A 27556-nucleotide genomic window follows, 5' to 3' on the forward strand; every position below is an offset into this window, starting at 1 on the left:
ATTCATCTTCTCCACAGCAAAATCAATCACTTATAATCAATTATCAATTATAATGGCATTGTTGAGATAACTTAATTTCATCAACAGTTGGAAAAAGGACCACTTTATAAAAACACGTTTATATTATTCCCTAAACTAACTATAATAAGTTAAATTGCTTGTTCTTAAATAAATCAATATATGAATTCCTTTAGTAATAACCCTTGAGACAAAGGCATCTCCCTTGTAAAACTGTAGAGATCAGAACAAAAAATAAAGGGTCTATTTTTCTGGAATGTAAATTGTCTTCAAAAAGTCTACTACAAAAAAACCTCTCACTAACACACAGACAGTGTACACACATGCCATTTAAGGTGTCCATACACAGACAAATAGCACCCTGCTTTTAAGAACTGAAAATAATATCAGAGTTGTCCATCGTCCAACAACGTTCACCACTCTCACAACGCATCCTGTATGTCTCTGGCCAAGGTTTTGGCAGGAGGTGGAAGAATCCAATCCTGCATGTGACAGTAGGCCAGAGGTAAATACAGATTCTTTCGAAGCTTGAGGTGATTTTAGGAGCAGCTCTTCCTCTGTTTCCTTTAAAAATGCAGACGCTTCATGACACACACACAGCAGTATATGGTCCAGTCTAGTGCTGTTAGCTAAGGAGCATTGTCTGTCTGTGGTAGTAATCTCCTCTGCCTCTGGAGTAGATGGCTGGTCTTTGGGACATTTTCATAGCCCTTCCTGTTCATCAACCTAGATGAAAAGGAGACTAATAAATGATGGGGGGTGGGGGCGTGTTGGGGGGGGGCTCAGGGAGGAAAGTTACACACGGTCACTAATGATCATTTTTCCATTTTCCCTGCCCTCTTAGTGCCAAAAGAGGGGCTAAGTGAAGCAGTGGTCTGGGGTAGATTGGGGTGGGTGCTTTGCTACATCGGGGGAACAACCAGGCCCGTCATCGCTGGAGAGAAAAAAATATGCAAAATCTATGATTCTAATCAATCAGGTCTTGCAATAATGTACAGTACATCCAGCAACTTTTTTTCTGTCTTCAGTCAAAGCTTTCGAGTGGTTAGTACAAGGGGTTAGACTGCATTCGTAAGTTCAGAGAGGGGGGTCAGATAGTGAGTTGGATGGCTACCTCTGAAGCTGTTCCCCCCTGAGGCAGGGCAGGCAGGGGAGGGAGAGCCCTGGGGCCTGAGGACAGGAGCAAAAGCACTCTTCTGTTTAGCAGCAGACGGGAAGGAGGAGAAAGGCAAGAGAGATGATGAAGAGCTGGAGCTTCCTGGTATGGTAGGGCTGGAGGGCATTACTGCAGAACAGAGAGAAACAATCAGTCTCGAGTCTGAGTATCACAAAAGACTGCTAGGTTAGCACACAAATATATGCACATTTAGAAAGCACATAAGTTCTTACTGTAGGGAGAGCCTGTGGGGGAGGTACTGCTGAAACCAGGAGAGCCAGGAACTCCTAGACTGGTCATGGGAACTGTCCCGTAGCCCCCGGTCATCCCTCCACTGCCCCCATAGCTTGACTGCTGAGGAGTGGAGGCTGAGGGGTAACCCCTTGGAGACAAGCTGCTGGAGTTTCGAATGTAACCTGGGGAGGAAATCCAGATTTTCAGTCGGATTTGAGCCTCATTAGTGCCAAAACTGAAGAAGTGCACAATTTATGACTTATTCTACTCACCTTGGCTGCTCTGTATTGGCTCCCCGATGCTGACACCTAACTGGGAAGGATAGGAACCCAGACCCATGACACTGCCGTGGGCTGGTGAGCTGGGCAGCGCCTGCAGCTGACTGTGAGGACGGGGAACACTGTAGAGTGCCTCAGCAATGTCAGCTGCACGTTTCAGCAACATGTCCTACAGGAGATACAACAAAGTGTCACAAATCCATAGAGACGCCAGTTAATAATGCCATTGGTAGGCTGTTAACGTGACACTTCTGTGATATATCTGTGGCCTGACACAATCTCAAAAGCTGAATGCATTACCTAATTTTGTTTTAGTCCATTGACTGCCAACAATTTCAGCAACAGTCTCCTCTCTAAATCATATGAACAATCTATATGCTTTCAAAAAATAATCAGCAATACACATTTTATATTTTATAGGCCAAAACATGGAAAAACAACTGTTGTGGTCTTTTCAGTATCAGTATGTTCTGTGTATAGCAATCTGTAATTTTAAAATATTTGGGATATTGTACTTAAATTGCAGCTGCTTACCTGATTACTGTGTGGATTTCCATACAGGGCCTCCACAAGATCTGCTGCTCTCTTCAGGAGGATTTCCTACAAAATAAAATGTATCACATTTAAAGACCTAGACTTAGACTGTGGCTTACACAGTTCCTGAAAAAATCTGAAAAACCATCAAGTTCAAAGTGTGGCCTTTCATTAAGGAGTTCCTCACCTTGGCTAGTTTCTCTGGGTCACCAGGATGTCGGGGAATGACCTTCTGAAGACGCTGGAAACCATAGTCTATAGTTGGCTCATTCAGGGCTAAAATTTAAAAAACGTATAGTACATCAAATCTCAGTCACAGGTCATCAGAAGCTGATATTTAAAAAGCTTAATTGTTAAGTGTAAAAGACTGCATGATGAGTTCTCTGCTCACCTGTGTAGATGAAGCGTCCGGGTGCTCCCTTGCAAAACTGTTTAGATTTATAAGACAGTGTGACCTCCACAACCCCAGGAATGTGGCGAGGGGGTGTCTGGACTCGGATAGCATGCGGCGTGATCAGCTGAGGGAACAGCCCAGAAATCATGTCAAACAACAGCAAAAAAATGGATTCCTCTAATGCCTTGTAAATATTTGGGCTAACGTATGTGGAAAGATTAATTTGTGTGGACTCTCCATAAATCATCTAAATAATGAGACAAGCCATATGCTATATATATCATTTCAAAATATGCTAAGAAACGGTAACATCATTAGTGAGATGTCTTGAAGACAATCCCTACCTCACTCCACACCAGCATGCTGCCAAACACCACCTGCAACCCGTCAAAGAAGTTCTCCCCGATAACAATGACCATGGCCCCACCAGTGGTCCAGCCCTCGCTTGGGCTGATGGCTTTGATACATGGGGTCGCTAGACAGAAGAGCAAAGCAGGAGTTACTCCAAGGGATTCAATGCAGAATGTACAACTACTATAAAAAGAGTGTGCATCTGTCTCTGGAGGAATGTGTGAAAGGTTCATGAAAAACAACTTCCAAGGCACTGTTCGGGCCAAAAGCTGCTTGTAACATTATTTCATGGCTAAAATTAATTATATCCATGATTTGGCTTTTGTCCATGAATAACACCATAAACTGCATGAAGAACAGGATGTTAGAATAGTCAGTGTTAAAATACTCAATTTCAAGTAAAAGTCTTCCATTCAAATCTTAACACAGATGTATTACATCATGTGTTTAAAGGATCAAAAGTAAAAGTACTAACACAAAAAAGGTCCCTGTGTGTGTTGTGTTATTATATACATTACATTAATGTGTTAGTAGTAGTAGAACATAATGTACATTTGTAAGCTATATTGTTATTGTATTATAAAGCCAGTTTGAACTCATTTATATACTGCTGGGTAGTTAATTCTACAACAGTGCCTCATACTTTAGGAGCCCATCATATGTTTTCTATTCAAAATTTTCATAAAGGTTACTGGTGATCGCAACTGTGAGATAAATCTAGTGGAGTAAAAAGTACAATATTTTCCCAGACATGTATTGGAATAGCAGGAATTCAAAATACTTTAAAGAACAGTACCTCAAAACTGTGCTTGACACAAGAATACTTGAGTAAATTTATTTAGGTACTTTCTACCACTGCACACATAAATTTGACATGTCATTCTTGGTTTAGAGATAAATGTGACCATAACTGGAAACTTCCTCTCCTGCTTAAAGATGTGGATATAAGGTAAGATATTATCTATGTTGTATGTGAAGACAATAATTTAATTAATACATTAATTTGTTCAGTTAATGACCTCAGTAGCATCACTGTTTATGTTTGATATATAATGGTGATTATGAATGGACATTAGTCAACTCAAGTACCTGCTGCTACATTATTTGCCTGAATAGTGCCTTGGATCAGTATGTTCTACGTCTCTGAGTGTGAATGATGAAGCAGACATGTAGTGAAATAAAAAAGATAAATGAGGTGTGACACTGTGTTTCAGTGTCAGCGTCTCACCATATTCCATAGAATTCTCAGCTGACTCGCCTGGCTCCAGTCTGCGAGCTCTCCGACCGTGTTTTGAGTTGTTGTGGACGAACATGTTGTCAGACACTGCTAGGACGTGGCCGTCCACACTCACAGTGCTGGACAAGACCACCTGAAAGGAGAGGGATAGAGCAAAGAGGAAGATACATGAGTGTATGTGCACGACTTGGACAGCACACAGCGAGTCACAATATCCGGTTACAACAGTAAAATCCCTGAACAACAATTTGCTTCAGCATACAGGTGAAAGTAATATTTCTCAATAGGTAATGTGACATCACTGGGGTCTTCATAATGTGTCTGTATTCTGGTGATGACACTGCTCATACAGCCCTCCACTCCTCCATCAGGTCTCCATATGGCCTCTCCACTGCCTCTTGCCTAACTTTTTGATTCATACAGCATGCAGCAGGCTCATCGTTGTCTCCTCCTGATCCTTCAATGACACCAAACATATGGACCAAATCTCCCATTTTAGCCGGCCGTTAAAGTAGTGGATGATATATAGTGGCCCTAATTTGATTTTCTGGCCACAGCATGTGTGTGTTCCTTTCCACATCTGCCCCGCATGGATGACACATATATAATTAATGAGACGACACTTGTAGTTTTTTTCTCTTTGGATATTAATGAGTGTTGATATGATACTATTACTGACAGTGATAATAAGTATGTGTTTATGAACACATTTATTAGAGGGAATGTGTCAGTGAGAAAACGGTATTTAAATTTAATAGTAAACTGTGAATATTTAGAAATTCATAGATAATCAGACAGCAAAGATAAAACCGTACACGCACTTAAAATAAACACATGGCAGTAATTTTGCAGGTGAAGCAACACAGGAGAAAAAAGGAGAAAAAACATATGTGCTATAGGTGCTGGAAAGGGAGGGGAACCTAAAGAAAAAATAACTGTAAATTATCGATCAAGCAGCAGACTCCTGTCCAGCTCTGATCACCTTTTAACCCAGAGATGAGAGTCTTGGAGCGCCTGTGTGCTCATAACTTCTCAGCATGTGTCACATCGTAGGAGCTAAAGCAAACATGGTCTAAGACAGGGGGAGCTCCAAGAAGGGAAAGGGACAGGGTTAGCTGGGAGAAGGAGAATGCCAGACAGAGGCCGCTGGTGCTGAAAGACGGCAGAGGAAGTGAGGCGGGAGTGTCCCCTGTGACCACTTCCTGGGTCACGGAGCATGACCTCCCCCATCTGGAGCCAATCACTCAATTCTTGACAACTTCCTGAAACACCTCAACCTATTTCCTGCACCCCACCACCGGGTCTCCCACATATCTAACTCCTTTCGTTTTTCTTTCCGTCTCTCTGACTCCTTATTGATTTTAAATTTTCACCCTTTTCTCTGTCCTCTATGTCTCTGGATATTGGAAGATTCATTGGAAACTGGTGTAAACGCCATGTATACAGATTGGATAAGAAAATAATCATTGAACAATTTATTCAAATGGGAAGGCATGAGGGTGGTGTGTTTTGCATGACTGTGAAATCCATGTTTTTTATAGTTTTTTTCACATATTTAGTATCACACGTAATTACTCACCTCTTTCTGCTCGCACACAAGCACAGACTCACAGACATGCATTTTTTTCTCCACCTATTCGTACCTGAAATCTCCTCATATCCCTCGGGTTTCCTGCTGTCTTCAGACAATTCTGGTTGCATTTCAGGAAAAACTTCAAGAAGAACCTGCAAAGGGAAAAAAGGGACATATGTTTGTACATCAGCAACTGAGAAATCACATAAAAGAATCATGTATATGATTATTTTCCCAGAAACACAGTGACGTTAATTATTTTTCAGAGACAGGTCTTGTGGATGGTGTGTGCGTGCACATCTATATGATTATAACGCCGACATCAATCCCAGCTGTTTAGTATAGTATTAAAGTCAGTGCTATTACACTTTAAATCAAGTGATGAGAATGTGAAGCACAGTCCAGTGAAAAGCACTACTGTGTTTCAAAGTAAAGTAGAGACAGTGATGTATGCCACGGGACTCAGGGGACTCGTGGTATCCCGCAATGCTGTATTTGAACCCCCACATGGGAATGGAGAAGGAAATGAAGTAGAGATGAATACAGAGAAAGTAAAATGAGGAGGTGGAAAAAGGAAGGTACTGATAGAGGCACAGGGACTGGTATGGACATGAATGTAGTTTTCAAGTATATGTGTCTCATTACGTATGTGAGTTTACTTTTGAGAGTGATAGACTGTGGAGATAGAGATAAAGAGAGCGAGAGAGGGGTGCTGATAGCCTCTGTTACACCAAAGAAAACCTGAGAGAAAGGTGGAATAAATGGGAGAGAAGGAGACTACGGAGAGAGACTCCAAATCCCAGGTGTACACAGTTCGGCAACACAGCCCGCTGCCATGGCAACGGAGCTCTGCCGCAATCCCAAAGTCCCCATGCTGAGAGGCAAAGGCAGAGATGGGAAAGAGAAGGCAACAACAAGAACACATTCCATCACTGAAATACAGAAAGAAGGGAGGAGAGAGACTTGGCAAGGTGAAATGCAGGAAAATATACGAAGGGGGCAGGTGCAGTCAAGGCTGAGAAGATCCACTGAAATCTCAAAGAGAAGAAGTGTGTTAAAACGAAAGAGAAGAGAAATGAGCTTGGGAATGATGTGGGGTTGTGATATAATTATGCCAATTGGCAAATATAGATCCCTCAAACCAGATGCCCGATTCACTTAAAAGAGAAGACAACTCTGTCATTTCTATGAAAAACACATAAATTAATGTTCCAATTAAACAAACAACAACAGTGCAGAAAAAAAATGCTGCAAAGGGAGGCAGCAGTTTTTAGGCTACATGGGTAACTCCAATCCCACCCACACTGCACTCTCTGAAAATATAAGTCATCTTAATGGAGAGATGTTGTTTGGAGAGGAACTTCATATTGGCCTCACAGCCCTGAACCCTCCCATTGAATACTAATCTCTCCCTCATTCTGTCAGCTTTTACTTGCAATTCTTCCATCACTCTCTCCAGCTTCCTCCCTTGTGAACAGGACCTGGCTTGCAACTAGATCTCAGTTCCAACAGTGTGTCCAATATTTCTTGATTTGAGCTATTTCGTCGGAGGACAATCAATATTGTTGTTGGCAAAGATCAGTGATAGTTCGGACCTCCAACTTTAAAGTTGCACTGGACCTCATTTCACAGTGGAAACATGTAAAAGGGCACATCTGCACTTCTCCCTGCTTCCTCCTTCCATTTCTTTCCTCATCGATGACTGACTTTGTCATCCTTCTTCCTATCTGCCAACTAAACATTAAGACTGTGTTAGTTTAACATGATTTAAAATCAGTACATATACAATGTAAAAGGAAATATACAGTATACAATTATAGTTTCCTGACCATGACAAGGGCTATAATCATGTTCTGTTTTATTTTACTGCCTCCTTTAAGGGTCATACCGTACGTACATTTCATCCTGGGCAATGATTCTTACATTATCGCTAATTTTTAAAGGCTATAAGGGTATATATAAGGAGGCAATTCATAACAGCACATGGGCCACAGTTTTGTCTAACCAGCAGTCACTCCTCATTTGACTGACTGACATGATAAAACTGCAGAGATGCCTCAGAAAGTGAAATCATTAATTGAGGGGTTGTCTACATCCATCTCAGGCTTTGTGCACTTTCTGAGGGTTCTTGACCTTGTTTGTTGACTTCTTCTCATCATTCCTTGTTTGTATGACACCAGATGTCTCACACAGAAACACAGAAACACACATTCACATGCATGCATGCACACTCTAATACACTGACACCCCCACCTTTGCCCCCCTCCCAAAAATCCATTGAGTCAACTTTTCACCCCCCTCAGTTCGGACGCACACAGCTGCAAATGCTGAAATTAAAGCGAGACATTGACGCATATATTAGCATGCATTAGCCGCTTTCCCCTGCCCACTTAACATGCAAATCTCCCAGCCCCGTCGCCTCGCACCTTCTGCCACACATTCATTTGCTGAATTATAATTAGACTAATCTTGCATAATTAATAAGAAGTCGAGGACCCTCTGTTTTTTATCCCCTCCTCTATTGTGGTTGCAAAAGTTTAATATTGCTGTTGTTTGTTTTTGTTTTGGTAATGTAATACACCCACACACCTCCCCATCCACAGGGAAGAGATGAGGAGAACATGCAAAGAATTGGAGGTGATCTTCATGTCACAGGAAAATTGCAGAGAAAGGCTATTTTCAAAGAGCTACTAGCGTTAGCGTGTTTATATTTAATATGTGCTTTGTTCTGCACACTAACAGAATATTTGATTCCATAAAGCATGTGTACAGTGGATAATCTGTTTGACTATCACACTGTTAAATGAGTAACATAGTACATATAAAGATAATGCAGAGCCCTTTTCAATGTTGAAACTGTTATGTTTTTAATAATGTATCTTTTTTTTTTAATTGAAAAAAGGTAGGAAGTCAATTTGGAAAATATTGACAGAGAGCCTCCTCACTGTGAGCAAAACTTGATAGAAAAAAAAGAAAAAGCTTCCTTTGGCATAACATTACCAACTAATATGACAAAAAAAACTTGAAAATTAGCTCCTCATGATTTTTGATGTCTGAGATTGATGAGAAATGTAAGAAATGATTGAATTTCAAAGTTTGCTGAGGTCAGCAATTGAAAACAAGTTTTATCTTCCACAATATCTAACCTCCACAGACACACTTAACCAGGAAATAAAAACAAAACATAGACCCAAGTCTTAAACCTTGGGATCATTTTCCACACTGGAACCACAGGGAGTCTGTTTTTTCTTTTCTGTCTTCACTTCTGCATCTCTGTCAAGGCCTCCGATCCCTTTTGTCTGCATCTGCTTCAGTTCCCAAGACTAAACACAGACCTCGCAGCATGCAGCAACTACCCCAATGTTGACAACTTGCTTAACTAAAACTAGTTCAACGATTAACCAGCATGTCGTGTCATTTTTTGTAATTTTTCTCTCCTCAGTGTGGTCCCTAAGTTTCACATTTCTGTCCATTGTGGCATCTGTTACACATAAGTGTTACACTCTACACTTTACATATGGCCTTAATCATGAAGGGAGCACCTAAGCAGCACAGGACCTCTAACAAAAATGTTCATAGGCATTCATCAGCACTAATCATTGTTGACATAAACTGCCTTTTCACATAGACATAAAACACATCACCCTCTGTGCTCATTGTAAATGAAGGTTTACTAGCAGTGGCTCTTGAAGCATGTGATGCAAAAGGCTTTAACGCAGAGTTCAAGTTAGTTAGCAGCACAGATAGAAAACTTTCTCCACTCCAATTTTCTCCTTTTTTTGGGTCTAGCCTTCCAATTTAGTTACTTCACCAAAGATGACAAATGTATGCTGTAATACATAAATACAAATATTGGTGAAAAAACTTACTGAGAAGAATGAAAAGGAGGAGATATAGCCATAATTTTTGTTCAGCAGACATGAGCATGCCCTGCCAAACAAGAGCAATGATGTAGAGAGGAACAAGGACAGCGAGGAGGAGACAGAAAAAAGAGTTGCTGGTCTTCATAATCTCTCTCAATTTTTTACTAGTAATATAAAGTTTTCCAATTTATACTAGTAGTATAAATAAGAAAAAATATGAAGTGATTGAACACCAGAAGGATGGAGAAGAGGAGAGGCAAAGACAGAGGAAGAGAGAGGGAGACTGTTGATGTCCTGTATTCAGGGCCATCACTCATCAGACATCCCCTCCACCAACCCCCACCACATCACCCAGAAAAAACAAAACAGTGTCCTGACATCGTGGTGGAGGGGAGCTGAGGGGAGGGCCAGGAGGGAGGGAGGAAAATTAGGAAACCAGATGTGAAGCATTAAAACATACTGACATGCTGAGGGCCTTCCTCTGCCACACTCACACACTGAGAGTACTAACTCATACAGCAGGCCCATATATGTGCACGTATGCATGCATATGTCATGCATGCACATGGGCCACACAAACCACACACATACATGCATTCACATGCAGTTCACAGAAAAATACATAAAGACAAATACTGACTTGCAAGAAAATGTGTGCACAATGAATCAATCAAAATTATACCAGTGATGCCTCAAAAACAAAAGTCGAAAAAGTCATATGCTGATTTTTAATAAAACAAGTAGTAATGGGCCAAGAACATGCCACAGCTCACGGCTTTGGGCTAGGATTTGGATAAACCAGTGTTGACCTAAGAATGTTTCACGCCAAGACACAAATCTACAGATGGGTCGTCATGCATCAGTGTATGGATATGCATCCAATTAGTACATGTACCCAGGCCGAGGAACGTCTGAGGGGGAGGGATGGAGGTGTTTTGTTTTCCTCCGTTGGGAGAGCTGTGTTTGGGGGAGGTGAGGAGGGGGGTAGTAATAAATACCCCTGGACCCGGGTCCCCTGGCAGACTGGAAGCTAGACTGGTCACCAGGGTTAACACCCGGGGCACATGACCTTTGACACTGCTAATGGGGCACAGAAAACCCTCCACGAACTGATACCCCCTCTGTCGCATACCACCACAGGACCTTTCACACTAGCCTCCCAGTCCGCCCCCCACCTCCACCCTCCTAAAACATACAGGGATATCTCTGGCATCGGCTTGACTCGTCTTTCACCAGCAAATGACATACAGCCAAACTGTCTCCATGTTAGTCTTTTCCTCCTTTTTTTGTAATACAATGCACATCCAGTCATGCATTAAACCATTAGAGATATTTCACTTTCTTGATGTGACACCAGTACCAGTTTAGTATCAAGGTTGACACATACCTCAAACCAGCCCAGACTGGCTGGGTTCAAACTACTTTCAAAATACTTTTTAGGTGCTAGTGTCTAGCTAATGTCTCCAGAGCACTCAGTATTGAAAAAGTTAGCCACAATAGAATGGACAGATTGGTCTTGTTTAGTAGCCTTTATAGATATTAATTTAAATCCTTATTTTGCCATTTTTGGCTTCTATGGGTTTGTAGAAAAACATGTAAGCAAGGTACAAAAAAAAGAACTCTGGTGTTGATGCTGAAAATATTTAATTATACAAAACCCTTCCAGTGAGCAGAGCAACTGCAGGTAGACAGCACACACATGGGGGAACTCAGCTCTTTATGAATTTGCCCGGTGGATTGGCTGTGCCCCTCTGGCCTCTCCTCTGTTGCCTCCCAGGCTGGCTTCACCCCTGCAACCTCAGACCTGGCCCACCCCGCCTCTAAACTTGAGAACTGTGACAAAGCCAAACATTTAAACCACTAGCGCTGATTTATAGAGCTTGGTAGTGCTGTAAAACCTTCAGGCTTGCCACCGCAAAAGTGACTGAGGCACAGTAAAGGAGGAAGGTGAAATGATGGGAAGGGTACACAAGATCTACTCAAGTGTTTCAGTGAAGTTTCTCCTGGGTGCTAAAGTGTTTTACTGTATAGCTTCTCGCTAGCTGCTAAATGTGCATTTTAACTATTAAAAATGAATTAATGTTTCAGTCTCTCAAGCTTGGCCAAAAGCATAGATTGCATACAAAGCTTGGCCACATGGGACTGTGGTCAGCCTGCCAAATAGATGGATATGGATAGATATTCAGAGTCAGGAGAACATGAATTCACAACCAGGACAGGGAATAGAAGTCCCATCAGTGGTCTGACCTCTCCCAGCATGCTTGGTGACTCCTGAGGGACAAGGATTCAAAATATACTCTCATAACTGTCAAATGGAGACACAGAGCACACTCTGCAGCTGAATAGATTTCAAACATACCAGGAGGTCATCTGCAATACACTAACACTAATCTTGCTTTTTCAATCAATCAGCCACTAATCAGATTTACCAATAACATGTGTATATCAAAGCTCGACCCGAACCTTTCTCAGAGAGGAACAATGAATCTGGGATGGATGCCACTGAGAGGGAGAGGAGAGGAAAGAGAAGCAACAACAGAAGGAGAAGAGATGTCTTCTTAATTAGCCAGTAATGATAAGATCTGACAAACAACATCTGTTTCCAGAAAAAGCGGGGGGGGGGGGGGGGGGGGGCAAAGCGGGAGAGAGAAGGAGAGGGCGGGAGAGAGGGATAGGAAGGAGGACAAGACATAGAAGCGGCTGAGAAACCTGTGAAGCCTAGACAACAGGGACCTGCTTGTAAGAAAGTAAAGGGGGAGCGGAGGGGATGTGTAAGGGAGGGAACGCTGTGTAGCGTGACACAATAGAAGAATGGAGGATGAGAAGTATAACAGAAGTGAGAGAAAGACAGACAGGGGAGAGAAATCTGACAGGGTTGAGGGAGTCTAAGAGCCAGGACGAATATGACAGACAGTGGAAGGAAAACAGATCAAAATGAGAGAAAGGAGGAAGATAGACAGACGCAGAGAAGGTGAGCTGGATAATGGTGCTGTAGGGAGGAGGGGGGGGGGGGGGGGGGGAACGTGTGAAGAGATGAGAATGGAATTGCTCAGAGGTCCAGGGTGCTTTAATTTACTGTCCGTGGCTAATACACAGCAAATGTGTGGAGCCGAGGACTGGGAGAGGAAAAGGGGAGCCGGGTGGTAGGGGGACTGGAAGGAGGGCACGCAGACTGTTGGGGCTCTCAGCATGCCTGCTGGGAGCCTGTCAGCAGTCACATCACCCCCTGCCCTCAGCCCTGACAGATTCATCAGGGCTATTACACACACACTCACACATACACACATCCAATACATTCTAATGGCATAGCAAAAGTTAAATAGCTGTTTATGTTTTCCTTTAACTTATATTTTTTCTCCACTATGAGTTAAACACAACATCTGTTGCATAAATGATTCAGCCTCCAAGAGAGCAGATGAACCAGTCATGATTTCTGCTTTGTTTTCACTTTATATAATGTAATTCGGTTCAAAAGTCTATCCCACGCTCTGTCTATACCATATCATGTTGCTTTATCAACATTGTGTAATTAAAATGCCTGTAGAAATGTTTTAAAATGTAAATCTGTTGTATGAAAACTGAATCTGCACAACTCTTTTTTCCATGGACTACAGGATGCCTCTGGCATTAGCCAATAGGGATACTTAATTACATTTTATTTCAGAAATAATGTGCAAATATTAGTGTTAGGAAAGGTTTTTGAAAGTGAAAGATGGGGGAATTTCAGTGAAATCTAACTCCTGAGAGGTATGTTCTGTCCTGATTCCAGATAAACAGACAAACAAACAAACAAGGTGGCCTATGGGGCCGGCCAGAGCACCAGGGGGCATTGTTAAGTCATTAGTGAAATTTAAGACCTTTACAGAAGAGGATGACTGGACCCAGTCATAAACACACACACACACGCGCGCGCGCGCACACACACAGCAGCAGCAGCAGCATCCAGCTAAAGAAAACAGCTCTTGTTCCTAAATACCACTGTCTCTGACTCTACACACATGTACACACACAGTCATGTTTCCAGCACTCACTTCAGAGGACATTGCACTGACATTCATTTCCTGGAGACTCATCCTAAAACCACCACGTGCCTAACCCTTACCCTAACTCTACCCTTAACATAACCCTGAACTAACCTTAACTTTAAAACAAGACTTTTGCCAGACTGCCTCCTCCACACACACACACACACACACACACACACACACACACACACACACACACACACACACACACACACACACACACACACACACACACACACACACAACACACACACACACACACACACACACAAACACACACACAAACAAATAAACACATGAGATCCTGATTACACTGACTACAAGATCCCCTTACAAAATAAATGGCAACTGCAGGAAAATAAACTCACACACAGTCAAATCTGAAGTCACACACACATAACCACACTCTCACTCGCTTACTTTTGGTCTAAAGTACCCTTTAAATCATGCTAATCTGCCCCCTTGTGATCCTCTGAGTGCCCCTACTTAATCTCTACACTGCTCAACCAAAGGTGAACCCTATTAGTGGCCAGACAAATGGGAGGGTTTGCCCCAGCTACTCTGGGAGCACAAGGCCTTTCAGAGTGCCATTGAGCTGCAATTCAAAACTTCTAATTTCCCCCTTCTGTCCTCTGCATCCCACCCACTCTAAGTTCCCCTGCTGTTCCTCCACATTAGCCCATTGGTAGTCCATTCCCATTTCCTGTCAAAACATTTCTCCACTGCTCTCTGTTTCCGACTGCCCCCTCTGTAGGATCTCAAAAAAAACAAACCAGGCCTACTCCTTGTGTCAAGGTTCAAGCCACGACAGCCAACACTGGCCGAAGCAGAGCAAAGGTGACAAAACACAAACTCAGCTCATAACCTACAACTCATTATACACTTCCTGTGCACACTGGATTCCAGGATCTTCCCAGTCCACGAGACCACATTGCAGAAAGCTTGAGTCTCCCAAAAGGTCCCTGAACTCATTTTCACCATTCTAACTCTGAGTGAGGCTCTCACCGTTTCAAGCAGTACCTGTCAGTGATTTTGATATTCGAGACATTGCATCGTCTCTCCCTGTCTGTCTTTGTGTCATTCTCCCCCTTGCATTGCCCCAAGGGAGGAGCCATCCCCATGGTCCTGTGCCAGCTGCTCAGTGGTCCAGCCTGTGTGCCGCTCGGCTGTGTGAGGCGGTGTGCACTGGAGCCTCAGGGCCCTGTCGCCATGCTGCCTGGCCCCCTGCCTGAGGGGCTCGCTGACAGGGGGTCTGGAGGGACTGTCCAGTACTAGTCCACCAGGGAGAGACCTGTGACAGCGGACTGAAGGCACCGGTGTCTCCGACTTTGTCTATGTGCATGTAGGCGTGTGTGTGTGTGACAGACAGGTAATTTATGCGTGGATATTTGAGTCACTGTGATGTGTATGATTGTGAGTGCAGTCTAACAACTCTATGTCCCAATCGCTTTCCAGAGAGAATTCAAGCTATTGTAAAGCTGAGTTTGCTTAAACCAAGGTTAGTATGCTGTACTGTATGTAACATCTATATAAAATGACAGGACAAAATACTTATTGATTAACTAGAAGGAGTTCATTATGAACAACTTAAACATAATATGTATTTTAAATCCAGGTTACCATGGCAATATATTTCATTCTAAAGTAATGTAATGCTTAACTACAATTGGAAAAATGTATGAATGACAACTTGGTAAGTGGTCATGATATAAGTGTAAGAATACACTCTGAGGTATGCAGAAAAAAAACATAATACCAAACAAAGTGGATTTTCCAGCCTCCACCTCATCCATTATTTTCATTAGGGCAGCTTATGATTTTATTTTTGCTTACATGAGAAAATTATACATTGTATCTATCTCTATATTTTCCTGGTTCATCTAAGTGTCCGTTTGCATCACCTTTGTCAGCATTATCAGCTGCTCTTTCTACGGCCAAAGCCTGGAATGGAGGGGGGAAAAATGCACCTCCTCCACATCCTCTTTAAGTTGGACGATGGAAGAAGGAAATGATCCTCCATGGTTATTGTCAGGGCCCACTTTGCAGTCGGTCTCTCAGCTACTTCTGAGGTCTTACATTAACATACTGTTTCAGGGTGAAATATATCAAAACAGGAGAAAAATGATTAACTCAAATCTATTTCACTGGCTTGTCATTCTTGGCAAGGTGATAAGTAGGATGCTTTATTATGGAAATGATATCTGTAATTTAGGAATCACCCCAATCATAGCAGTGATCCCATCTTTAAACAGTGTGATAGAAAAGGTAGTACAGGTACAGCATGCCAGCATCAACAGACAGATTAACTTTACAGCTACAGGAGAATCTTAAACTGGGAGTATGAGAAACGCTCTCCCAAAATGACATTGTTGTCTCACACATAAAACTCTCATGTGCATATATGATGACCTAACAGGGCGACTTGGCGGCAGTACTTAAGTATGCATCTGGGAAAGGGGAGGAATTCGACCCCTGACACAGTCCAAAAAATGTTGCTGCATTTATTCTTTGGCTGATAGTTTAATGTTCCTTTCCCAAAGACTTGCAGCTTGTATTTTCTTTTTGGCTACAGCTGAAGAATGAGGAGGTCGGTGTTCCCCACCATTACAAGTACACACAGAAACTATCCAGCCTGCTGAGAAAACAGGTAGATGGTAACAAAAAACGCCATTCAGAAGCAGAAAGGGAAGTGGCACGCTTCATCATAAAGAGTTCCTTTTAAAAAAAATTAGTTGAAGACAGGCAGGCACAAGCAGGTGGACAGAATAACATTGAAACAGATGGTCAGACTGCCTCTCTGAGACACCGCAGTGGCTGAGACTAGACATTTACATACAGCAACAAATGATATTTGAATAGTTTATTGTCAAACTGTCCAGACAGTTTTAATCCGTAAAGAACTCTAAAGATGAGTAAAGTTTGCACTGCCAAACTGAGATTCTGTTTAAAGTACTTTAAGGTGTATTTTTGCATAAAAAATATACTTTAGTATGACTATGTGGGATTACCAAATAATAACTGTAACAATAAAAATTTAACTAGGGATTGTTGTAATTAAGTTGAAACTAAAACATTGATTAGGAGACTGTGGGGGGAAAAGACCGCACTGACTAGTTGAAAACAAACCTGTGGTACATGCACATAACTAGAACCAAGACTCCAAACGGATCAATACAACCCGCAACCTAAGATTAAGAGTAATGGATTCCTCTTGGAGCTGAGCGTCTGAAGTCAAGCCATCACCTACAACAACTAATGATTGTTGGTAATATTATAAACTCAGAGAGTAAAATTAGCCCTTTAAAAGCCAGAGACAACAGAAAAATGCCAAATGGAGGTTTTGTTTTGAATTTTGGTTTTCAAAACTTAAATGAGTCTTTGTGAGCTTATTTTGAGTCTGGGGGAGGGAAAAGCCATATTGACAACATCGGAAAATTCCTATTGATTATTCTTCTTCTTCTGAGCGCTGGCTTGTTAAAAAAGACCCCTCTTGGAAACACGATCAATTAGTGAGATAGTGCTTGCCATTGATCACCTCCACCCCTCCTCCATCCCCACCCCACCAGGCTCTTACCTCACGATGGATCCCTCCACACACTCCTTATGACCAGCTATTGATCTCTGTTTCTTAGCCAAATATAAAAGCATGCACACCCGCTGAGCACTGACCCCTCCCATTCAAACCGCACAGTCCTTTCTTACTAATACTAATACTGACATCTGCTAGTCTCCATTGTAAACCCATGGTTCACTCATAAATACAGAGGCCAGCTTTGGCCCAGAACCAATATAGTTTCCTCGAGGTCAGAGGTCAGCATGGCAATAATATCGCCATTAGCTGATCTGGGTGGAGAACTTCTCAAAGCAGAGGAGCCTTTCACAGAAAACGAATCATAGATGAGTGAAAAGTACCAGTATTGTCTGTAGGGATTATTATAATTTTCATTTTATTGATATGTTGATTATTGATAGGGTTAATCGATTCAAATCCAAAGATAAAAAATGGATAAAAGCAACAAATTCTTAGTTTGGAGCAAGCATTTGTTTTTGTTTTTGTTTTTTCTTGATAATCGGCCTTTTTCTATCAAAATCGTTGTGCTCAGTCGACCAACCAATTGAACTGATAATTGTTTCTTAACTACTTGTTCAACAGCTCCCATAAAATATTAAATATGCAGTATGTAAAGACCAACTATAAATATGACTCATAGTAAACTGCAAAAGAGAAAAGTCACTAAAACCTTAATTTTCAAGAACACATGAGTTTGAACAGTTAGTGAAGATTTATGGTGATAAGCCCCAAAGAATCAATCAATCTATGTGTCTATTGATCAATCATCTAACCAATCATTGGGCAAGCCAGTCCATCAATCAAAGATAAGTGACATTCTCCAAACAGAGAAGTCACATCAGGCCTGCAAGTATAACAGTTCACCAATGTTAATATTAGACAATTGTAAAACTATTAGACACAGCAGGCGGCGGGGCATTAGATAATTCGCTCCCAAAGGCAACTTAAGAGTCATCTCTTTGTCAACGACTGCCCTTGCCCTCTTCATCCCTCGGTCCCTCCATCCCTCAATCCCTTCACCCCTCCTTATGGATCAGCTGTGATCTCCTCTCTTTCCTTTCACTCAAATCGGGATTAGGGAGAAGGGGAGGAGGGCGCAGCAACAGCAGCAGCAGGAGAAGGGGGAGAGAAAACTGAAACAATATGGAAAGGAGATTAGAAAAGAGGGGGTTTGGGCTGTTTGGGGAATTGCAAACTCCCTTGTGCTTGGGTAGGTGTCCTAATGACACTGCCTAATTATGGCAAAATTAGACAGGCTAAAGGAAAGGGAGGTGGGGGTGGTGTGTGGAGGAGATGGTAATGTAAAGGAAAAAGAAGAGGAGAAAGTGAACTAAGCAATAGGGAGTGAAGAAGTGAGTGCACAGTAGAAGCATGTGAGGCAGCAAGAGACAAGAAGAGTGAGAGGGGTGTGCAGAAACACAGATACAAACTGAGGCGGGCACGAAGGGAGCAAGGGGCTGAGACTGAGAGAAAAAAGAGAAAAGGGGGAAGAAAAAGGGTAGAAAGCAGTGGCTGGGCAATAAGAGTGAGTGGGCCCCAGCACGCTGCATGTTAATTGGAGAACAGGTGTTGAGGCTGGGAGCAGGAGGCTGATTACTGCAGCCACAGAAACAGACTGCCTCCTCCACGCACACATACACACACAACTGCACACACGCGCACGTAGGCGGCACACACACACACATACACACATGAATAATTTAAGACCCAAGCAGTGACTGGGGAAAAGGTCAGAGTAGGGGTCACAGAGACACATAGACAATCGCACATACATTCATACACATACATAAATAAACACACAAGGATCCACATACACATAAAAAGAACCATCCATTTGTGTGCACACAAACAGTTTTAACATGCTCAGAACACACACTCACATCTTACCCTGTCAATCTTTTGACTTTCTCACTTTTTTCAGTGTGTGGTGTACATAGAGTGAGCGAAATGAGAAAGTGCACATGAGGTGGAATAAAAGGGCACAGGGCCACGCAAAATTCCATTGGCTTATCAGAAATTAACTGCCTGCTAATAGGCCGCTCCCTGAGGAGAGGATTTCGCGGGCCAGTCAAGAGGGAGAAGCCCCCATCAGGATGGGATATGCCCAGTGTGATTAGAGAGTACAGTAGGTCAATGATTCCATTTAAATCAATCCTCACAGCCGCACACCAGCCTGCACACACACTCGCAATGAGTCACAAAGAGATATAGATCGCTCTTTCCTCACCAGCCCTCCACCAAGCTACTTACAAACAAATTTCGAAGAGGTTTAGTCATGTTAGGAGGAAGTATAAAGGGGTGTGGAGGGAGTTATTGGAAGAGTAATGCGCTAAGGCGAATGAGAAAAGCAGCTGCTCCAAGGTATTCTGGGAAAATTCAAAAGACAACAGCCCAATTTTTCCGTTATATGAAAACTATCTTCAGCAGAGATCCTTAGAGACACACTGTCAACAGCCAGCCAGCTTGAACTGAGGAGGGGAAAGAAAAGGGTCCTTGACATATATGAAGTGAGTGTTTTCTAGACAGACAATTGTAAAGGGGAAAAGGATAGAAGGGGAGAAGGAAGGAGAGGAGAGAGTGAGAGGTGAGGAAAGTTGCGTCTATGACATCACAGAGAAAGTATTTCACATGCAGTCTGCTTATAAGCATTCATCACACTGGTTAATGCCAGGCAGACAGTATGAGACCTCCGAAATCCCTCGGACGTGAAGGCCCTCACACACGCTGATTACACTGTGGCCATTCACCTTTAAGCCTGATAACTGGCTGTCAGGGTGAACATTCACTACATATGTGAGCCTGAAAGATCCACATGCTTCTGATAAAAGCATATCTACGCTTTTGGTGGTTTCAGGTGCAACGCTGGCTGGTAATGAGTGACCAAACTGAAACAGATCCCAGAAGGCTGAAGATAGATCAACAGATAAACAGGGAACTGACCAAAAACACATGGGAGACAGACGCGGACACAGATACTATGCACTTTATATCACGGCTCGCTTGCATTGATGCAGTGTAAACTGACATGGTACTGTAGAAAAACTATGACTATAAACATATATCAGACATTACACTCTCCTGCAGATATGCATTTTGCCTATACATCCATGCATGTATGTATTGTGGCTGGAACGTCTACTCCTCTCACTCGCGACTCTATTTTTACTGGCTGATTGGTGAGATCTCAGCACAGGATCTTTGTCTTTACACCAGACCAGCTCTGTCAATGTGTGTGAGTGTGTAGGTGCACACACAAAGAAATGGCAATCTGAACACAAAAAGGATGAAGAGGTGCTTGTTTGAGGTGGTGGACATTGTGTGAGATGTGTTTTGATCTTGTTACCTGTCAATGATGACTGGGTCAGAGGGCGTCTCATTCCGGTTGCCACAACTTTTCTTCTCACAACAGCGGCTGAGTGGGCAGAAAATACAACAAGAGGAAAAAGTCAATGAAGGGGGGGTAGAAAAAAAACAACAAATTAAACAGGAGGAGCCATCATTTGTCTGGCCCATCCACATCCACAGGCCCAGACTACTCTGCCCCGCAGTCGGCCAAGATCCAGGAGCACACAAAGGAGGCATGAGAGGGGAGGGGAAGAATAGACAAAAGAATAAAAGAGGAAAAAAGGTACAACAACACACCCTACAAACAGTGAGAGACCATTCAAAAGTGAAAAGCCAGCCAGGCAATCTGTGACATTGATTTCAAAATCAAACTCAACCCCCACGCAGCCTCATTGCGCACACACACACACACACACACACACACACACACACACACACACACACACACACACACACACACACACACACACCGTCCCATAACATCCTACCATTCGTCACCAGTCCTGTCCGAGGAGCCTGCTGGCCACCCAGCCCCCCTCCCCACCAAAATCCCCTTCACTGCATAACAAAAGTGCCCCCACCCCTAACCATCTGCCACCCCTACACCTCGCCTCACCCCTCTCGTGTCCCAGCTTGGCCCTGCCCTGCCCCCCTCCACCCCCCTGTCAGACGGCCTCACTCCCCAGCTGTGACGCTTGCCCTCTGCCTCTTCGGCTCTGTTATTAGCCAGCTGTGAGTCACATTCGGGCATCTGCTGGCTACACAATGGCAAAGCCCACTCCGTCTTAGCCCCTGTCCCCATGTCCCAGCCCCCTATCCTTCCCACTGTTGCCCTCAAATCCTGGGTCACTGCCCCACTTCTAGATCACTCTCTACTCCATCCATACCTCTGTGGTTACCTTTTTCTTAATACACCACCATTAAATCCTTTGGTCATCAATACTGGACCATTAAGGTAGACTCAAATTGACTGTGCTTTTTCAACAACTCTCTCACTGTAACACTGCACATGTCTCAGCTAAACAGAAATGCTTGCAGTTATATTTTGTTGAGCGAAAGGGTAGTTCTTTCCGCTAAAGTGTGTCTGGTGATGTCAACTGAGGTCTGGCTGCAAAACTCCAGACCAGAGAAAGTGGAGCTCCAAGAAGAAACAGTAGCTGTCCAGGGACATGCTGCGTTACAGCAGAAAGCAGTGGGGGGCTACCACTGTAACAAGGATGCTGACAGACAGGCTAGACTTACAGTTGAACCACAGACTGATTTTCAAAAAGTAGAGCCCCAAGCAACGTCCCAAAAACCACATTTCAAGCTGAGTGAGACAAAGCATAGTGAAGGAGAGTAATGGATATTTGGATTTCATCCCTCTGGGTGAAGATTTGAATGTGTGTGTGTGTGTGTGTGTGTGTGTCTGTATGTGTGTGTGTGTGTGTGTGTGTGTGTGTGTGTGTGTGTGTGTGTCTGTGTGTGTGTGTGGGTGGGTGGTTGACTCACCTGCACATAACCTCATGTGTGAGTAGAACTCTGCACATTTCAGGATTTTTGTTTTGTCCCTCATATGATATGGGCTGTGAGGGGGAAATAAGGACCAATGGGACAGATTCAGTTTCATATAAAATCAATTAGACTCGTGTTGTAAACATGCTTACATCGTTGAAGGTTGAATCCCTTCAAGAAGGCTTGAGTTTACCAACCTGTTTGGTGACAGAGTCAATAAGTCGTGCATAAAGATCCTGCTCTGTACGAACACCTGCACAAAGAAAAGCATAAAACACACATTTTTTAAAGGAAAACAATGTTGCATTTTCATGCTTATTTGAAATGAAAATTAACAGCAATTATCCAATGCAATGGATAACAGCATTTATAGTGTCTGCTAATGTCCAAAGGCCTGTTTCCAAAGGAACGCTATATAAATGGAAACTGAGAATAGAGGAAAAAGACTATTGATTTTTTGCAGATATCTTATGCAGCACAAGACAATAGTAAATTAAGGCTGATTCGGTTGCATCTATTTGCGAAATACTACATAACCAATAAATAAATCGGTTAATAGCAACTGAAACTGCACTTCGATCCACTGTAACCAGCTGATAAAGAGTACATAGGGCTGATGATTCTCAAAATAAAATGGAAAGATTTATGACATAATTTTTTTTCCCCTCAAACTCTGGACAATCTCTCAGAAAAGCATTGAACTCTGTCCAGCCAACATGGAGGAATAAGATTGGCAAGCAACTCATATTTTCTCTCTGATGGTTTCTGAGGGGATTGAGAGTTATTTGATGTTTGATGATTATTAGTCATGTTCTGTTTTGAGGGCCAGAATTTACAACCAGATTCTCACGATTGTCAGGCTCTTCTTTTTGTGGTTATTTCTGTGTTAAATCTCAATTTATCCTCAAAGTGTAATCTACTAACTGGAGATTACAGTAACATGCCAACAGGTAAAATGGGAACTGATTGGCATGAGAAACAAAGTTTGATGTGTTTAATTGAAGAGCAATTGTGGTCTTTCCATAGTTTCTGGCCTCTATTGTAATCAGGTGTGAGACTTCCAGAGACACCTGGATCTCTGGATGCGTTGAAGCCTCTACTGTAAATCACACAAGAGCAGGAAACGACATGTAATGAATTGCGACTTAGGAGAAGAGTGCATTACCCCAGGTTTTTTTTTTTTTTTTTTTTTACAGAGACTTTGGAGAGTATCGCTTTTAAAATGTGTTCCTCTCATCAAAGTCTCGATTGAGATGCCTTTGATATCGCTTGGGGGAAGGGGGATGAGAGGAGGGGATGTAGAGGAAGTGCTTTTGGTGTGCTTGCATGTTCATGTGTGTGAATGTGTGTATGAGGGGGTTGCTCTGGAAAATGTCTTTTATCTTCTCTCCCATGGGTGCCACTGCGATGGCAGAGTAGGGGCAGCAGTGGCTCATGGGAACCAAATTTCTCTGTGCATCCCCGATCTGATGTGGAAGCACCATGGGGGGTTGTAGGAGTTGGGGGGGGGGGGGGGGGGAAGAGGGGGGTTGTTGGGGTGGCAACATGTACCTCGTTTTCTCATACAAGGGCCCAGGAGTGACTTTTCGAAGAGCTGAGTTGTACAAACCCAGTGATTAGGTGACGAGTGGGAAGTCATTTATTAGCTCGGAGAAGAGAGGCGAGGTAAGGCAGAGATGATTACTTAAGTGGAAAGGTACATATCATGTTAGAGCACTGGTGTCACTCGTAACCTCTCTCGACTCCTGTTATACGTGGGGCTCAGCGTCGTGGTCTGAGTGATCAAATTAGACACCTCTAAGTGTGAGGGTGTACTCACCGTTGCTGTAGAGGAGCTGCAGCTTGTAGTGCGTGCCGTTGTTGGTCTTTTCTCCCGTCTGCTCCTTGGAAAGTAAGGACAGACAGACAGAAAAATGCAGTTAAGCACGTTGGGGGCACAGATAAGTCCAACTGGGCATCCCGGCGAAATGTTAAGCACAGTGAGTCTCTCCTAATCCTGCAGCATGCCCTTCCCTGGCAGAGATCAGAGGGTTGTTGGCTCAGAACCCATGTGGGACCCTGTGTTGTGCTCATAAGCCTGGTGCTTAACCTTGAGTCGGATGTTCTGTGTAGGGGTTGAACTATCATGTCTGATACGAACTACTAAAACCTTGAGATTAAATTCAATGGTCCTCGCTGCAGTAAGGTAGTATAGGCACAGTTATATGTGCATGTGTGCGTGTGTGTGTTTCAGCGAGTGGAAAGTACTGTATGTGAGACTGAGCAGCAGTCGACCTTGACAGAAAAACTTCCTTTCCGTTATCCCTCCTTCCCCCAGGCTCTCTGCTACCCTCTCACTTCTTCCTTCTCTCCCCCTTTTCTTTTCTTCTTCTACCTCTACTGGTCTTTCTAAGTGGTCTCACAGGAATGCTCTCTGGTCCAATAACCCAGGAGGCTGGCATCACAGAGACGAGAGCAAGAAAAGAGGAGAAAGAACGCGGAGGTTGGGGGAAAGTAGAGAAACTGGGAAAAGGGAGGCAGTTGTAAGGTGGGAAGAAGAAGAAGAAAAAATTAAGATGCATGAAGATAAGTTAGGAGGGTAACACAGCTCAGAACGCAATATCAGGAGATAGATTGATGCCTGGCCTCATAAGTTTTGTAAATATACACAGAGGAACATTTATTTTTGCCGTGCCATCGCTCTACCTCTGCATAATTACAAAGCAAAAACAGATGCCAGGGTAACCATGCAGAAAATGAACCCAGTGGAACACACTGACAGCTTTCAGCCCTGGCATTAGCACTGCTGCCCGCCCTCTCCCTCCCTCCCTCCCTCCTTCCCTGACATTCAGAGTAAAACTATGTTTGAACTTCAGTTGACAGGATGAAGTCCTCTTGTCTTTCTCACAGAGGAGAGTTGTTGCCAGTTTAGGAGACTCATGCTACCCTCACCACAAGGCAAAAGCATCCATCAACACTGGGCATAAGGCTCCCTCTAAGTCTCTGTCTAATTTTGGTCTTGTCCAACCTGAGGAATCCCCCCCCCCCCCCCCCCCAACAGCAGTGTTTAGAGTACAGGGGGGGGGGCATGAATGAAAAGAGACTTTGATGATTAGTTCACTGTATAACTTAACAGGAGCAAGCATAATTTGCATTTTAAAAAGTAGTGATGTCCTCCTAATGAGGCAAGCTGCTAATTAGTCATTAGATATTCTTTTTCAATCCCACATCATCAGCTCATTGAGGGTAAAGCTTGTGTAAACATGTAGCCGTCAGCTGTTCAATATGCTTGGCTTTACTGGGGATGTGGGAGATCAAGTTGAGCACCTGGTTGCATCTGGAACACTGTATATTACGAATATGTTGTTGTTTCAGCAAATATTGCTTTAGGTGATTGCTGTTAGGCATTTAAAAATGTCACTGTACTGATGAAAACTACACAGTGATTTGGTGACACATGTACTCAAATATACATTAAGAAAAAGATCAAGATACACTTGCACACCTTGTCATGCTCAACAAAGTCCACAAATGCAGTCCTCTCCACCTCCACAGGTTGGCCGTGTCTGTCATAGAGCGCCAGGACAAAGTGGAAGAAGTTGGACTTGCGGAGATTGGAAGGCGGCTGCTTCTCAAAATGAGCTCTTGAAAGGGCAACTCCACTGAGGACACAACAGGAAGATACAGTCAGCTCTCAGCCTTGAATTCATGATGTTAGAGACATTTGTGTTGTGTTCAATAAACATATGGAGTTTTATACTGCTAAATATAAGGCTTATTTATAACTTAATTACCATCTAACAAGTGTATAATCCATAATTGGTTTAAAATATTTCTCAAAGAAATATAAATAACAAATAAAAACTAGAAACCAGGCAGTTTTCTCTAAGGGCAGATAACTCATAAAAAATAAAATAATATTCACCTAAGATATATTAGACTCACTGAAATATCAAAGCTTGTTATAGTTGTAAATAGTGTATTTATTACACATTGGTTACAAACCTTTTATTTATCAAGTGTTAAGGCCTCCAGTTTATTCATATATCAATTCATTGCTACATTTCCCATAAAAATTAAATAAAATAATCTAAACATGATTTCATAAATTGTTTATTTCCCAAAATCTTAGAGGCTATTTTCACCTTCCCAAAAGGGTCTAAATCGTGCAAAATAGGCAAAACTTGTTGAGAGTATGTTTAAACTTGAATACTGAAAAGTTAACAGAATTTAATTAAATCAGCGTTTTTGATCAGACTGCTGTTGGAGCTTCTTTTATAGAAAATTGAAAACGGTTTATTTTCAATAAACTAAATATTTAGTCTCATCTAAAGAGACTCCGGGTATATTATCTCAAGTCAAACAAAGAAGAACCAACGTGCAGGATTATAAAAACTACACAGAGAGTGTGTACAGTACATTTATGTTAATACAACTTCGCTCTAAAATAGACCGTTTTGCATCTTCTCAGAAAACTCTAAATTGTGTATATTGCAAATTTTTTCACGACAGCAGTAAATATTTTACCAAAGGTCAAAAAAGCCTGAAAGAAAATCACTTTAATGCAGATATTTCTAATTATATTTTAACGTCCATAAAATACCTTTTTTGTCAAATATCCTAAAAACAATCACGCTACTATTTTACATAAATAGCCCATTCTTTGTTTCATGTTATGTCTATGAATCTGTGCATTATACTAATTAACTTGTTGCCTTCTTTAAAATATGTTTGATGTAAAACGCTACCGGGTGTTCCTGATCAGGTTAATAATGTTTTCTCAACTTTGGAATGTGAAAAGCAGTCTATGAGAAGATGCAGTCTGACTGATCATGAAAACTGTTATTTCTGTTCATACAAATTTATAAAAGTCAAACGTGTGGCCGGTGAGTTTTTAAGCTGCATGGAATGCATCAAGTAAAGTCGTTTTCCTGCAAAATATATTTAGTTTTGTCAAATAGATAATCTATCTAAAATTTAATAAACTAATTTAGTAAATTAATATTTTACACAAAGGCAATTTTCCTGCTTCGTGTGACTTTAGTATGTTCTCATTTTGTGCACAAAGTCAGAAGTTTCCTATTCCTACTTAAAAAATGTTATTCTTTCTTAATTTCAAAGTTTGGGGTCACTGACCTTTAAAGGGGACTCGTGTCATCTTTTGCAACAAGTAGTTTGCAGGTCTTTTCTGAATAGATGTCTGTTATTTGGTTAAATGTTCGCTCAGGATAAAACGCTCTTTATACTGAACATGAAAATAAATCTTGCCAGGCCTGTGACAAGCCTGAACAAAGCTGATTATATCAACACATTCATGAGTAGCTCTGGTGTAACGGTGATGTCAATAGATCAGCTGGGTTTATACTGTACCTTTGTGCCGCTACGTTCGCGTCCACAACCCCGACATTACGCACCCACGACCGGACTGAATCCATCTCCTCTCCAAGACTTCTCTCTTTTAATCCGCTCGCTTCTCGTATCAGATGCTCCTGGATCCCGAACAT

The 27556-nt window shown here is 42.4% G+C and overlaps 1 protein-coding gene across 12 annotated transcripts; it reads right to left on the minus strand.

Annotated features, from left to right (window-relative positions):
• Positions 1-920: 920 nt before the first annotated feature.
• On the minus strand, positions 921-27556 carry ebf2 (EBF transcription factor 2). Of its 12 annotated transcripts, XM_062417049.1 has the most exons (17): positions 27423-27556; positions 25558-25714; positions 23893-23956; positions 22271-22326; positions 22071-22144; positions 20578-20646; positions 5846-5927; positions 4194-4335; positions 4055-4057; positions 2959-3089; positions 2612-2738; positions 2408-2496; positions 2221-2286; positions 1681-1855; positions 1408-1590; positions 1133-1303; positions 921-952 (listed from the first exon to the last, which is right to left on the minus strand). In XM_062417049.1, exons 1-17 carry the CDS (start codon positions 27554-27556, stop codon positions 921-923), a joined length of 1755 nt encoding a protein of 584 aa, XP_062273033.1. The 12 variants fall into 12 exon arrangements, with proteins under 12 accessions (XP_062273033.1, XP_062273034.1, XP_062273040.1 ...); XM_062417050.1 differs by lacking the exon at positions 4055-4057 and having other exon boundaries at positions 23893-23950; XM_062417056.1 differs by lacking the exon at positions 4055-4057 and having other exon boundaries at positions 1444-1461.

The sequence above is a fragment of the Scomber scombrus genome, chromosome 4 (genome assembly GCF_963691925.1).
Source record: "Scomber scombrus chromosome 4, fScoSco1.1, whole genome shotgun sequence".
In the NCBI taxonomy this organism is placed as follows: domain Eukaryota; kingdom Metazoa; phylum Chordata; class Actinopteri; order Scombriformes; family Scombridae; genus Scomber; species Scomber scombrus.